Below are 14,024 nucleotides of genomic sequence, written 5' to 3'. Positions count from 1 at the left end.
TTCTTTTTTTATGGGGGGGGGGGGGGGGGGGGTCCTTTTTTTTTACGCGTTCCTTTTCCAGTCGATCAATTTAGCATTTCAACCGGAAACAAAGGATAACGTTAGCCTAGCATGCATCGCGATCAGGCAGCCAGAAAGGGGGGTACAAGTACTTGGATTTTCCCGTGTAATATTTTAAGACGCGGATCTTCGGACGTAGTGAAACTGTTCACCTAGCTACAGGATAGCGGTTTAGCTACAGAAGCTAAATTAGCAACCGAAGCTATCCTTGACGCTTATGACGCTAGTAACGACAGCGCTATAAACTCGCCGTCTTGTGTTCGTTCGTTTTATAAGCAAGCAAACGTTAAACATAAAACCGCTTTTACTATCGCGCTACACGCATAGTATTATCTTCACGAAGCGTTTATGTTCACGGGAACAGAGAACATCTATCGACCTGAGGCTTTGCTCTAAAAACACAGACTATATTTTTCCCAGGAGCCCCTGCGGTGTTTTTTTTTTACTTGCGCTACAGTGTCCGGTTGAGGACAAACTACCTTTCAGAGTTTAGAAATCAACATTTATTTATTTTTACTATGGTTTGGTAACATAAGCTTTACGTAGACATTTTAATCCAATACGTAATATATTAAAATTATGTTTACGCGAATGCGACAGACGGGACGGGTTTCGTCATTATTTGCGAATTCGTTTGGAAATTCGACATTACGAGAACTACTATGGCGACGCCAGAATCCGCCCCATTTTCCTTCTGCTTCAATCATCACTCCACTATGCTAAATCTAACCAACCCAATTAACCATGGCGACATGTATCAGCCAATCAGAGGTATAGTAGGGTGTGATTTGACTTCACCATAGTAGGTTTCGGGAATCAGAGTGTGGGAGGAGTCTCTTTCCACCTGACTGGAGACTGGGATGCGGTTCAAAGTGCGTCTGGACCAACTTTTGAACCCTGTTTTGGATCGTCTATTCAGGGTGACGCTTGAAATTAAGAGAAGAGACGTTAGATCGCAGAAGTTCGTCTTTGAAGATGGATCTGACAGCTAAGAAGCATTCCATTACTCAGAATGATGGAAACAGCATGCCCTTAATAGGACTGGGGACTTATGGGGACCCCCGCACGGTAGGACACATTATACACGCAGATTAATGATGGGACATAATCGAATATCACAGTTGCAATTTACAGATATATTTTCATTTTTTTTTTTTTGCATGTTTTGCTTTTAAACACATTTTTGCGTTTTGACAGACTCCAAAAGGAACCGCATATGAAGCAGTCAAAGTGGCCATTGAAGCAGGATACAGGCACATCGATGGGGCTTTGGTGTATTTCAACGAGCATGAGGTGGGACAGGCTATAAGAGACAAAATTGCAGACGGGACGGTAACGAGAAAGGACATTTTCTACTGTGGAAAGGTTCGGCCGCGGCGAGATTGCCATGACCCCGCTGTAAGCTTTGAAGTGACCGTGAGACTTGTGTAACAGCTGGCATCTTATTATTTGCACTGATCATGCAGCTCTGGAACACATTTCATCCGCCGGAATTGGTGCGACCGACTTTGGAGCGATCCTTAAAGACACTGCGGCTGGACTATGTTGACCTCTACATTGTTGAAATGCCCATAGCCTTCAAGGTATTTAATGTCACATTAAGAAAGATGCCGGTTGAAAGCCCTGAAACGGGTAAAGCATTGTCGTTTATGCAACTGGATCAGCGCTCAAAGCTGTTAATTAGTGAAAAGTCGTTTAACTCCACTGAATATTATCATACCCCAAAGCCAGGAGACACATTTTACCCCAAAGATGAGAATGGGAAGTACATCTATCATGAGACGGATCTCTGTGCCACATGGGAGGTGAGACGTTCTACGTTCTGTTCAAACGTTTAAAGTTCTGATCTCATATTAGGGGTAAAACAATCTAAAGCAAATTATCAAGCCTTTATTTTAAATGTGTATTAGTTTCAGATTTCCTAGCAACCAGTGTAGCATTCAGAAACAGGTAGATGGTACTGGATGTTTATTTAGAGACATGCTGAAGGTCAGGAATAATAAAAGCCTTGGTAGTAAAACTGCATTGTGCATTTATTACACCTTTTGTTCAAAGTCCAGAGTCTTCCGTGGTGCTGCCTGCCATTCTGTTTTTTAACTGCAGGCTTTGGAAGCTTGCAAAGACGCCGGACTAGTGAAGTCTCTCGGCGTGTCCAACTTCAACAAGCGACAACTGGAGTTGATCCTGAACAAACCTGGGCTCAAACACAGACCTGTGTCAAACCAGGTAAAGATAGGTGAAGAATAATTCAGGCAAATTGAAATTAAAACAGACATGGTGACCTGCCGGGACACTGAAATGCCCCAAAGCCAGTGAATTTTACCAAACAAATTGAATTAAATGTTCTTTTTATTTTTTGACTGCAGGTTGAATGCCACCCGTATTTCACTCAGCCAAAGTTGCTGGAGTATTGCCAGCAGAAAGGTATAATCATTGTTGGTTTCAGCCCTTTGGGAACATCCAGAGATGAATCTTGGTATGTGAAAGTAATGAACTCTCACTGACATTCAGTTAACGTTCAACTAATCGTCGTAAAACGGGCCCTGACCTCTGATAGCCTTCTTCCAGTGTTTCCATTTGGCATTCACTAAAATAAAACCCAAAACGCTGTGCGCTACATCGTTGATACAGGGTAAACATAAAAAGCCCCCCGCTGTTAGAAGACGAGCTCCTGAAATCACTTGGTAAAAAGTATAACAAGACCACCGCCCAGGTGTCCCTGAGGTTCAACGTGCAGAGAGGCGTGGTCGTCATCCCGAAGAGCTTCAGCCCCGCCCGCATAAAAGAGAACTTCCAGGTGCGTTTGCGTGGGATCCGTTTCACACAGCATGATCCGGATGGCCCCGCGAGTGTGTCTTTACATGTGCCGTCCTGTTCAACAGATATTTGACTTCTCTCTCTCCGAGGACGAGATGAAGGCGATCGAAGGTTTGAACACCAACGTTCGATTTGTTGAACTCCTCATGTGAGTGTAGTGCGTAAATGTGACATTTACAGTCTGTTCCTGTAATGAAAAGGGAGTCCTCCAATTCTATTTACTGATATCAACAGGTGGTCAGATCATCCAGAGTACCCATTTCATGATGAGTACTAGACGCCACACGTGTCAAGACTTCATGTATGTTCGCAGACTTGCTTTTACAGGATTTTAAACTGTAACTTTAAATCATGTTATTGCGCAATTATTGTAAATTTTATGGTATATTTCTGATATATCGTTTTATTTTACTTTGTTGATTAAATCCAACTTTGGAAAAATAAATAAATAGATTTTTTTTTGACCCATTTCTTTCCATCGTTTATCTTTGAGGTTGATTCAAAGACAATGTGAAAAAAATGAATCCTAAAGACTTTTTAATCTGACAAGGATTCCGCATGACTGAAAAATGCATAAAACAATGGCAATAATAGAGCTGGCATTGTTATGAATATACATATTTATGAATGACATTTGAAATAGAGTCGTAATTTGCTGCGTCCAGATGTTAGGATTAATAATACCGCCATAAAGGCACTGCACATGTCAAGCAAACGAGACATTTAAATTACAGCCATACTGAGAAGACAATAAAACCATAAATCAGTTGTATCTTCAATTACAACAAGTACCTTATTATCAGGGTGTCAATTTCACTGGATTATTACTAAAAATGTCGATGATATTTTTAAAACCTGCGATCTCGGAAGTAGTAAAATATATCCGAGTGTCCCTGAAGGTATCATAACAGGTCTTCCAACCTTGCTAGTTACAGCTAGCACTTTAGCAAACGCGCCTACAATACCTTCCGACGACGTAAAATTATACGGGGAATGACAGTCGGTAGAAGCAAAGCAAAAAGGACAATATATTTTATTTTCCGCGATTCCGATTGAACGCCTCAAACCATGGCGGACAGTCCAGCTCGGATCGACTTTCTAAGCTAGCGTCAATATTAGCTGCGCAATGGTTAGCGGTAAAGCTAAGCTGATTTTAGCTACTGAAATTAGCTTAACGCTAGTTTTCTATAAGCGCTCCAAATGAATGGGAGTCGCTGCATGGGGTGAAGACAACAAGCAGCAATGCTGCGACTGCTGCCATTAGCATCCTCCGCGTCGCTGCCCCGTTTGGCTGCGATCAAATGCTAATTAGGCGTAAATGTTTCTTTGGGGGGAACCGAACAAATGAGCGTGATTCTATTCGCTAGCTTGGCGGCTCGCTACAGGAACTTTGTTGGAAATGCCGCGTACGTAGCAATAGCAATAGCAACGTTAGCTTGCGTAGCATAATATCGGAGCCAGCGCTGAAAGCCGGATTATTTTGTGTTTGGAAGTTTCCTTTCGGATTTTGCGGTCGGCCTTAGCTCGAAGCTTCGAGAGAGACCGATGGCGCTTCGGGTTGGCTCTGCCCTCCGTCCCAGGTAGGGGAGCGGCGGAGAAGACGGACACCCTCCCCCCCGGGCTGGGGCCCGGCCCGATGCTTGTGGACGACGGGGAAGCGTTGACAGCGCCTGTTGCTCGATGTTCGGATTCGTTTTTTAAAACCAGATCACGATGAGACGATGCGCGTTTGGAGAGCTGAACAATCGGGATGGATGGAATTCATTGGGAATAATCATGGACTCTTGAGACCTGCTGTGTGGATTCTCTAAACAAAAGAGGGAGATCTATTATTTTGGAGACTATTTTATTTTGTTTTTTTTCCCACCGAGACCACAACATGTCCGCCTTTGCCGAGTTCGTCCCTCCCCCCGAGTGCCCGGTGTTTGAGCCGAGTTGGGAGGATTTCTCTGATCCTTTGGGATTCATCAACAAGATCAGACCCATCGCAGAGAAAACGGGCATCTGCAAGATCCGGCCCCCGGAGGTAAAGCCCACAGCTTGTGTTAGACAGGGGAAATATGACTGTTCTCCCCGCCCCCCCACGGAGCAGGCCTGTCTCGGCAAACAATTCCGACTTTCGGACAAACAAGTGTCCTTCGGGGACACTTAAACTGACCCGAGGACCTTTTGTTGGCATCTTTAGTCCCTCCGTTTCACACAAGATGACGTCACACATTTGTCAAAGCGTCCATGACGCACGTCTCGGTTTGTTCCGGCCAGAAAGATGACATCAAGTAATCCAAAACGGCACAACTTATTTTTAGTGATAAATGCGCGCGTGTTCTGAAATGAATGGCTGTCCCGCTTTTCCTGAAGTGGGACAGGTTGTCCCTTCTGTCACGTCGTGGACCGCTTTCCCCCTGAGCCCGCTCCGGATGGCGTTTCTATCCCCTTCATCCCGGAGGAGACGGCGGGCGCTCCTTAATCGCTTTGTTTTTCCTTCCCCTCAGGACTGGCAGCCTCCGTTTGCCTGCGACGTTCGCAGCTTCCGCTTCACCCCTCGAGTGCAGCGGCTGAATGAGCTCGAGGTGAGTTTGATGAAGACGACCCGCCGGGACCCGCGTCCTTCCTCCACGCGGATCGGGTTGCACAAAGGCTTTGTTGTTTTCCTTTGAAAGGAGCCGAGCATGCAGATGTGATCTTCTCTCTCTCTCTCTCTCTCTCTCTCTCTCTGCCCAGGCCCTCACTCGCGTTAAGCTCAACTTTCTGGATCAAATCGCAAAGTTCTGGGAGCTCCAGGGATCCAAGGTCCGTTTCCCCCATGTGGAGCGGAAGGTCTTGGACCTCTACCAGCTCAGCAAGGTGCAGCCAGATCGCCTCTTTCACGAGTCGTGTTTCTTACTCGCCTTTGGACGAAGACAAACTCGGAAGACACTCGTGTGTTGCAGATTGTGTCGTCGGAGGGCGGCTTCGAGACGGCGTGCAAAGAGAAGCGATGGTCCAAGGTGGCCGGCCGAATGGGCTTCCCGCCCGGGAAGGGCACCGGCACGCTGCTGCGCTCGCATTACGAGAGGATCCTTTATCCGTATGAGCTCTTCCAGTCCGGGGCCACGCTGACGGTAAGCGGCGCCGTAACGACGTTCAGCAGCCACGGGGTTAACAATCCTGAAGCGACTGGCTCCTCCCAGTTTATTCAAAACGCTCACGTTGTAATCCCCCCCCCCCCCCCCTGCCAGGGCGTCCAGCAGCTGTACGAAGAAGGGGACGATGGGGACGAACTGGAGGAGGGCGTGGGTGAGGAGGCGCTGGAGGACGAGGACGAGGACCAGGATGAGGAGGAGGAGGAGGAGGAGGAGAGGGACGGGGAGGGGGACGGGGACGGGGAGGGGGATGGGATGCACGCCAAACAGCGGCCTCTGCCTGAGAGACGCTCCAGGCGTCTGAAGTCGGAGGTAAGAGGCGAGAGGAGGAAGTGATCCGGATGCAGGATCGTCGTTCACGCTCTGCTGCTGTTTACCCAGAGGGAGAACAAGGAGCCAAAAGGCCTGAGGGTGTTCAGCACCGGCCCCAAAATGGTCGGCCTGGAGTTCGTATCAGCGGGTGAGTAATCGCTGGAACCGTCCCCGTCTGGACCGTCCCCGTCTGGACACGGCGCTTGTCTTCCGTCCCGTTAGATGACGGCTTCAGCAGGAAGCAGCGCTACCTCAAAGCCCAGGCCTTCGCCATCAAGATGCGGCCACGCAAGGAGGCCCTGGACGTCAACTTTGTGAGCACCAGCTCTCTTTTCTTTGGGGGGGGGTGGCGGGGGTGGCCGATGAAACTGATTGTGTCCTCCGACGGCGCCCAGATCGACCTCTACCTCTGCCTGGTGTGCGGCCGCGGCGACGAAGAGGACCGCCTCCTGCTGTGCGACGGCTGCGACGACAGCTACCACACCTTCTGCCTGATCCCGCCCCTGCAGGACGTCCCCAAGGGGGACTGGCGCTGCCCGAAGTGCGTCGCCGAGGTACGTCTCGAAAGGGCTCGTGTTCGCGTTTGGCCCTCCGGACGCCGCCGCCCGTCCCACGCCGCGTGTGTCTTCCCTCGCAGGAGTGCAGCAAGCCCCGGGAGGCGTTCGGCTTCGAGCAGGCGGTGAGGGAGTACAGCCTCCAGAGCTTCGGAGAAATGGCCGACCAGTTCAAGTCCGACTATTTCAACATGCCCGTCCACGTGCGTAGCATCCGCCCGGCTAACCGCCCGTTAGCCGCTAGCGCCCGGGCTCACCGTCCCCGTCCCCCCCTGTTCGCCCCTCAGATGGTCCCAACGGAGCTGGTGGAGAAAGAGTTCTGGCGCCTGGTCAGCAGCATCGAGGAGGACGTCATCGTGGAGTACGGCGCCGACATCAGCTCCAAGGACGTGGGCAGCGGCTTTCCCGTCCGGGACGGGAGGAGGCGGCTCCTCGGAGACGAAGAGGTGCGCAACCGCCCGTCGCGTCCGATCGTCCGGGAAGGGGAAATGAAACGCTCCCGTTCCCCCCGTCCCGTTAGGAGTACGCCGGCTCCGGCTGGAACCTGAACAACATGCCGGTGCTGGAGCAGTCGGTGCTCGCCCACATCAACGTGGACATCTCCGGCATGAAGGTGCCCTGGCTCTACGTGGGGATGTGCTTCTCCTCCTTCTGCTGGCACATCGAGGATCACTGGAGCTACTCCATCAACTTCCTGCACTGGTGAGACGGCGCGAGCGGCGCCCCGGGACTTCAGCGCGGCCCGTTTCACTCTGCCCCCCCCCCCCCAGGGGCGAGCCCAAGACGTGGTACGGCGTGCCGGCCTCGGCGGCGGAGCAGCTGGAGGCCGTGATGAAGAAGCTGGCCCCGGAGCTGTTCGACTCGCAGCCCGACCTCCTCCATCAGCTGGTCACCATCATGAACCCCAACGTGCTGATGGAGCACGGCGTTCCCGTACGTAGCCCCGGCGTTCCTCACCCGGGGGGGCGGCGCCGGGGGCGTCACGTCTGACGCGCGTGTGCGCCTGATCTCCCCAGGTGTTCAGGACCAATCAGTGTGCCGGGGAGTTCGTGGTGACCTTCCCCCGGGCGTACCACAGCGGCTTCAACCAGGGCTACAACTTCGCCGAGGCCGTTAATTTCTGCACCGCCGACTGGGTAAAGCGAACGCCGACCCCCCCCCCCCCGCTTCCGTTTCCACCGGCGGTTCGCCTCTCACGCGCCGCTCTCCCCCCAGTTGCCCGTGGGGCGCCAGTGCGTGGCGCATTACCGCCGCCTCCGCCGCTACTGCGTCTTCTCCCACGAGGAGCTGCTGTGCAAGATGGCCGCCGATCCGGAGAGCCTCGACGTGGAGCTCGCCGCGGCCGTCTTCAAGGAGGTGGGGGACATGATGGAGGAGGAGGCGGCGCTCCGGCGGGCTGTCCAGGCGTCGGTGAGTCTCGGATTAACGCCGCCCGTCGTTCGGGGGGGGCGGGGTGTAAGCGCCGCCTCTTTCTCCTCCCCGCCTGCAGGGGGTGCTGTCCTGCGAGCAGGAGGTGTTCGAGCTTCTGCCCGACGATGAGCGTCAGTGTCACAAGTGTAAGACGACGTGCTTCCTGTCGGCGGTGACCTGCTCCTGCAGCCCCGACCGGCTGGTGTGTCTCCACCACGCAGCGGAGCTCTGTGACTGTCCCCTCGGGGACAAGTGTCTCCGCTACCGCTACGACCTGGAGGAGTTTCCTGCCATGCTGTACGGGGTGAAGACCCGGGCCCAGTCGTACGACACCTGGTCCAAGCGGGTCGGCGAGGCCTTGGCCGCCGACCAGAAGAACAAGAAAGGTTTCACGCCGGGAGCGCCGCTGCGGAATGTCGCGCCGCTTTTCCCCCCCCTGTTTCGCGTTCGAACCAATCGGCTCTTGTCCTACGCACCCGGCAGATCTCATCGAGCTCAAGGTGCTGCTGGAGGACGCCGAGGACAGGAAGTATCCCGAGAAGGCGCTGTTCCGTCGCCTGAGGGAGATGGTCAAAGAGGCGGAGACGTGCTCGTCCGTCGCGCAGCTGCTGCTCAGCCGCAAGCAGAGACACAGGTTAGTGCAGAGCGTCCCGTCCCGCATGTCCGTCCCTCCCGGGACCCGGGACATCTCGGGAACGGCTTCCAGGGACTTTGGAGCGTCCGTACCTGAGGCGGCGGCGCCGAGCCTCGCGTCACACTTTTGCCTCTTTCCAGCAGCCGTTTGCGCTCCGAGAGCAGCCGGAGCTGCTCCAAGCTGACGGTGGACGAGCTCAAGGCCTTCGTGGAGCAGCTCTGCAGACTCCCCTGCATCATCGGGCAGGCTCGACAAGTCAAAGCAAGTACCCCCCCCCCCCTCCCCTCTGCTCGCCCCCCCTCCCCTCGCCGGTCCAGATTAGACCTCAGCGCTACTTCTCATTCGCTCCCAGGAGCTGCTGGAGAACGTGGAGGACTTCCACGAGCGGGCCCAGGTGGCGCTCTCGGACGAGATGCCCGACTCTTCCAAGCTGCAGGCGCTGCTGGACCTGGGCGGCGGCCTGGACGTCGAGCTGCCGGAGCTGCCGCGGCTGAAGCAGGAGCTCCAGCAGGCCCGCTGGCTGGACGAGGTAAAGCGCTCGGGAGGCGGAGCCCGGGTGCGCCGGCCGCCCCGAGCCTCCGCGGCTTCAGGTCCTCTCTGTGCCGCGTCGCAGGTGCGCGTCACTCTGGCCGAGCCTCACCGCGTCACGCTGGAGCTGATGAAGCGGCTGATCGACTCCGGCGTGGGCCTGGCGCCGCACCACGCCGTGGAGAAGGCGATGGCCGAGCTGCAGGAGATCCTCACCGTGTCCGAGAGATGGGAGGACAAAGCCCGCGCCTGCCTGCAGGCCAGGTGAGGCTGCAGCTTCCGAGCGTCCCGCGGGGACGGCGTCCGCCGACTGACCGCCCCCCCCCCCCCCCCTCAGGCCTCGACACGGCATGGCGACCCTGGAGAGCGTCGTGCTGGAAGCCCGGAACATCCCGGCGTACCTGCCCAACATCTTGGCTCTCCGCGAGGCCCTGCAGAAGGCGAAGGATTGGACGGCGAAGGTGGAGGCCATTCAGGTAGCCGGCGTTGCGCCGCGCGGCCGCCGGACTCCGCTCGGCGTCTCGCCGTCTCAACGGGTTCTCCTCCCGTCTGTCCCCGCCCAGAGCGGCAGCAGCTACGCCTACCTGGAGCAGCTGGAGAGCCTGCTGGCCCGGGGGCGCTCCATCCCCGTCCGGCTCGACCCGCTGGCCCAGGTGGAGTCTCAGGTGGCGTCAGCCCGGGCGTGGCGGGAGAGAACCGGCCGCACCTTCCTCAAGAAGAACTCCACGTACACGCTGCTGCAGGTGGGCCGCCGCCGCCGCCGCCATCATACGAACAGTTCGTTTTCACCTGTTCGCTGCTCCCGGCAGGTGCTCAGCCCCGCGTGGACGTCGGTATCTATGGCAACAGCAAGAGCAAGAGGAAGCGAGTGAAAGAGCTCATGGAGAAGGAGCGCGGCGGCTTTGACCCGGAGGCCCTGAGCGACCTGGAGGAGAGCCCGGAGGAGGCGCGGGACCCTCCCGTCGTCGTGGCCGCCTTCAAAGCCAAGGAGCGCAAAGAGGTGGAGTCCGTCCACGCGCTCCGCGCCGCCAACCTCGCCAAGATGGCCATGGCGGACCGCATCGAGGAGGTGAAGTTCTGCCTGTGTCGGAAGACGGCCGGCGGCTTCATGCTGCAGTGCGAGCTGTGCAGGGACTGGTTCCACAGCGCCTGCGTCCCCCTGCCCAAGGCGGGGCCCCAGAAGAAGCCGGGCGCCGGCTGGCAGAGCAACGGCAAGGACGCCAAGTTCCTGTGTCCGCTGTGCCAGCGGTCGAGGAGGCCGCGGCTGGAGACCATCTTGTCTCTGCTGGTGTCTCTGCAGAAGCTGCCGGTGCGTCTGCCCGAAGGAGAAGCGCTCCAGTGTCTGACGGAGAGGGCGATGAGCTGGCAGGTACGCAAAGGGGGCGTCGCCCGCCGCAGCTTCTTTGTGTTTTTGTTTTTTGTCCCGTCCTCACCGCTCTGACTGATCCCAGGACCGGGCGCGGCGGGCGCTCGCCACCGACGAGCTGTCCTCGGCGCTGGCGAAGCTGTCCGTGCTGAGCCAGCGCATGGTGGAGCAGGCGGCGAGGGAGAAGACGGAGAAGATCATCAACGCCGAGTTACAGAAGGCCGCCGCCAACCCTGACCTGCAGGTCGGTCTTTGTTTTCCGTCTCTCTTCGGCGCCGCGGCGTTTGACTCGTGTTCCGAGCGCGACTGATGTCGCCCGGCGGGCGTCTCGTCTTCAGGGACACATCCAAACGTTTCAGCAGTCGGGCTTCAGCAGAGCCGCGTCGCCCCGCCGGGCCGCGGACTACGACGACGAGGAGACGGACTCGGACGAGGACGTCCGGGAGACTTACGGCTACGACGTGAAGGTGTGCGAGGCGGCGGCGGCGAGCCGTGGCATCCCAGTTGCAGGACTTCCTGTCCCACTGCCGCTCTCTGGTTTGCTTGCAGGACCCCGGCGAGGTGAAACCGTATTTGTTCTGCGACGAGGAGATCCCCGTCAAGTCTGAGGAAGTGGTCAGCCACATGTGGCCGGCCGCCACGCCCTCCTTCTGCGCCGAACACGCCTACTCCTCGGCTTCCAAGTCCTGCGTGCAAAGTGAGGCCACGTTTCAGCCCCCCCCAAAGGACCCACGCTTCTGTTTTCCGCTTCTCCTTCCTCGCAGGTAAAATTCCTTTTGGTCCTTTAATGCCGCTAACGTTGCGTTTCAGACGTGGCCACGCCCAGGAAGCAGCCCAGGAAGACCCCCCTCGTGCCTCGCAGCCTGGAGCCGCCGGTGCTCGAGCTGTCCCCCCAGGCGAAGGCCCAGATGGAGGAGCTGATGATGCTGGGAGACCTGCTGGAGGTGTCTCTGGATGAGACGCAGCACATCTGGAGGATCCTGCAGGCCACGCACCCCCCCTCTGAGGAGAAGTTCCTCCAAGTCCTGGAGGTAGGGGGGGGTGGGGCTTTGAATCAGTCGGATGGGGGGGGGGGGGGGGGGGCAGATCCTCATCTCGTCCTCTGTTCCCTTTCTACAGCCTGACGACGCCCTGATGGAGAGGCCTCTGAAGATGAAGCTCAAAGATTCAGAGAAGAAGAGGAAGCGGAAGCTGGAAAGGGCGGAGCATCACCACATGCTGATGGCGGCGGCCGTCGTCGGGTCGGCGGCGGCGGCGGCGGGCGACGCGCGGCCAGCCAAGTCCAAAGATCTGAAAACGGTCGGCCTGGAACTCGGTCTCTGCGGCAAATCCAAGAAGAAGAAACTCAAACTCAACCTGGACAAAAACCGGGAGATGAAGCAGCTGGCCAAACGGATAGCCAAGGAGGAGAAGGAGAGGAAGAGGAAGGAGAGGGCGGCGGCGAAGGCGGGCGCCGTCAGGGACGGTCTGGAGAAGAGGAAGGAGAAGAAGATCCTCGACATTCCCTCCAAGTACGACTGGTCCGGGGCCGAGGACTCCAACGACGAGAACGCCGTGTGCGCCGCCAAAAACTGCCAACGACCCTGCAAAGACAAGGTGAGGGCCCGACGTCGGATTCTCGTTAGCGTGAAACCGTCATCCTGCAAAGACGAGGTGACCGTCGTCCCACCGCGCGCCTTCAATGTCGGATTCCAGCTGGACGCCCTGTTGGACTCGCTGCTGCGTCACGTTGGTCGCCGTGGAAACGGCAGACGCGCGGCCGTCTCATTCGCGAGTTAATGACGAACGCGAGTTCAGCAGGAACGGAACACCTGAGAGCGATGCGCGTTACCGATTAACAGCGAAACGCCGTCTATCCACTTCAATCAGTGGCCGGCCAATCGCAGCGGAGGAACTGGGTCGGCTTGCGTCTTTGTGGGCGGAGTCCTCGGGGGGGTGCGTTTGATGCTCACGCGAGGCTTTGACGACGTGGTCTTGTTATTCCCAGGTGGATTGGGTGCAGTGCGACGGCGGCTGCGACGAGTGGTTCCACCAGGTGTGCGTGGGCGTGTCCTGCGAAATGGCCGAGAACGAAGACTACATCTGCACGGACTGCTCGCGGAAAGCCGCCGGCGGCGTCGGCGGGATGACCATAGAGGAGGTCGCCGAGGAGAGCGTGGTGGTGTTGTCCACGTCGTTGTGCGGCGGTAGCATGCTGCCGCCGCCGCCGCCGCTCGTGGCCTCGTGGGCTCGCGCGCCCGCCGCCTCTCATCTGAACCCAACACCTTCACATCAGCAGGAGCCCCAGCAGGGGAGTTAGCGTGACGACCCCGTGGCCCGGGGCGCTGAAAGCTCACGAGAGGAGCGCCGGGCGTCCAGGCCGGCGCGGCGCGGCGCGGCTCTCGGCCCGTGGACTGTACAGCAATCAGAGGGCAGCATCGCCCATCGTCAATGACTTGGTTCGTCGTGTACCTGCCTGGACAAAAAAAAAAAAGACAAGTTCCATCTGGACGATGAAGACGAGTCCTCCCGTCCCGTTAGCGATGACCACAAAGATCGGGTTGCTGGAACACCGACAAGACGTTGGCGGTCCGAGAAACCGCCACCGGGCGTTTTTCTGAGCGCTTCCTCACAAAGGTCTCTGCCTCCAGGCAGATTTAAAGCGCCCCCCCCCAGCGTGTCCTGGACCACTTCCCTTCTTCCCTCTGTATCTTCTCATAACGTAACATCTCACCCTGTAGGACTCCGGGCTAGCAAACATAAACGGTTGTACTGTAGCAGAATTATTTATAATGTACATAATTTTAAGGAATAAAAAAAAATAAACTGCCTTTTTTTTTGTTTTTGTTTGTTTGTTTGTTTTCTCACCTTTAATAAACTATTCCTAGTCAAACGACTTGATTGTGATATTTTTTCCTGGGTCGGCTCGGTTAATGTCGAGTTAAGCTTTCCACTTCCTGCGTTACTCATTGAGCTCATTTAGAAGGGGGCGGGGCTTCTTTCTGGTAGTTTTCCTCAGTTGCAACTGAAATGTGATTTTTATGCAAATATTGAAACACTGCGGGATTAGAATTCATTCTGATGTACTTCTTTGAAATTGGAGGCTGGCTGAAGTTTAATATTACAATCCACCCACCACCACCACCACCACCCACTGATGTTAAATACTAAAAACCCGAGCAGCAGCAAACAAATCTCCAGAGACTTCGGATCTGAGACGAGAGCCAGAGACAGAACACAGC

General features: G+C 56.0%; 3 protein-coding genes across 3 annotated transcripts in view; 2 read left to right on the top strand and 1 right to left on the bottom strand.

Moving 5' to 3' along the window:
• Nucleotides 1-806, bottom strand: part of LOC137911120 (transcription intermediary factor 1-alpha-like) — a 4,927-nt gene extending 4,121 nt beyond the window's left edge. Inside the window, exon 1 of the mRNA XM_068755538.1 lies at nucleotides 795-806. Within this exon, the coding sequence (XP_068611639.1) occupies nucleotides 795-806 (12 nt within the window). The remainder of the gene's footprint in view (nucleotides 1-794) is intronic.
• Nucleotides 807-1,035: 229 nt separating this feature from the next.
• Nucleotides 1,036-3,241, top strand: LOC137910646 (aldo-keto reductase family 1 member D1-like). Its single transcript, XM_068755021.1, has 9 exons — nucleotides 1,036-1,128; nucleotides 1,258-1,425; nucleotides 1,527-1,643; nucleotides 1,788-1,865; nucleotides 2,164-2,286; nucleotides 2,427-2,536; nucleotides 2,692-2,857; nucleotides 2,943-3,025; nucleotides 3,112-3,241. The coding sequence occupies exons 1-9, from the start codon at nucleotides 1,036-1,038 to the stop codon at nucleotides 3,152-3,154; spliced, it is 981 nt and encodes a 326-aa protein (XP_068611122.1). The 3' UTR covers nucleotides 3,155-3,241.
• Nucleotides 3,242-4,756: 1,515 nt separating this feature from the next.
• On the top strand, nucleotides 4,757-13,672 carry kdm5a (lysine demethylase 5A). Its single transcript, XM_068755037.1, has 28 exons — nucleotides 4,757-4,903; nucleotides 5,370-5,447; nucleotides 5,599-5,721; nucleotides 5,808-5,978; nucleotides 6,096-6,311; nucleotides 6,381-6,459; nucleotides 6,534-6,625; nucleotides 6,707-6,865; nucleotides 6,949-7,068; nucleotides 7,153-7,311; nucleotides 7,386-7,567; nucleotides 7,636-7,798; nucleotides 7,882-8,001; nucleotides 8,081-8,275; nucleotides 8,355-8,661; nucleotides 8,759-8,909; nucleotides 9,050-9,170; nucleotides 9,262-9,438; nucleotides 9,523-9,701; nucleotides 9,775-9,913; nucleotides 10,001-10,184; nucleotides 10,247-10,806; nucleotides 10,889-11,047; nucleotides 11,142-11,270; nucleotides 11,353-11,500; nucleotides 11,614-11,834; nucleotides 11,923-12,399; nucleotides 12,791-13,672. Exons 1-28 carry the CDS (start codon nucleotides 4,757-4,759, stop codon nucleotides 13,100-13,102), a joined length of 5,268 nt encoding a protein of 1,755 aa, XP_068611138.1. The 3' UTR covers nucleotides 13,103-13,672.
• Nucleotides 13,673-14,024: the final 352 nt, after the last annotated feature.

The sequence above is a fragment of the Brachionichthys hirsutus genome, chromosome 22 (genome assembly GCF_040956055.1).
Source record: "Brachionichthys hirsutus isolate HB-005 chromosome 22, CSIRO-AGI_Bhir_v1, whole genome shotgun sequence".
NCBI lineage: Eukaryota > Metazoa > Chordata > Actinopteri > Lophiiformes > Brachionichthyidae > Brachionichthys > Brachionichthys hirsutus.
Note: the sequence above shows the minus strand (reverse complement) of the source record. Positions and strands in the feature narration are given on the sequence as shown.

What these genes read in the sequence shown, in the direction of transcription:
- kdm5a (XM_068755037.1), top strand. Translation starts at nt 4,757, where the DNA reads ATGTCCGCCTTTGCCGAGTTCGTCCCTCCCCCCGAGTGCCCGGTGTTT. An exon ending in AGGCCCTGGACGTCAACTTT is followed by an intron (nt 6,626 to 6,706) that starts GTGAGCACCAGC and finishes GACGGCGCCCAG; the next exon opens with ATCGACCTCTACCTCTGCCT. An exon ending in GCCCGAAGTGCGTCGCCGAG is followed by an intron (nt 6,866 to 6,948) that starts GTACGTCTCGAA and finishes CTTCCCTCGCAG; the next exon opens with GAGTGCAGCAAGCCCCGGGA.
- LOC137910646 (XM_068755021.1), top strand. Translation starts at nt 1,036, where the DNA reads ATGGATCTGACAGCTAAGAAGCATTCCATTACTCAGAATGATGGAAAC. An exon ending in CTTATGGGGACCCCCGCACG is followed by an intron (nt 1,129 to 1,257) that starts GTAGGACACATT and finishes GCGTTTTGACAG; the next exon opens with ACTCCAAAAGGAACCGCATA. An exon ending in ATCTCTGTGCCACATGGGAG is followed by an intron (nt 1,866 to 2,163) that starts GTGAGACGTTCT and finishes TTTTAACTGCAG; the next exon opens with GCTTTGGAAGCTTGCAAAGA.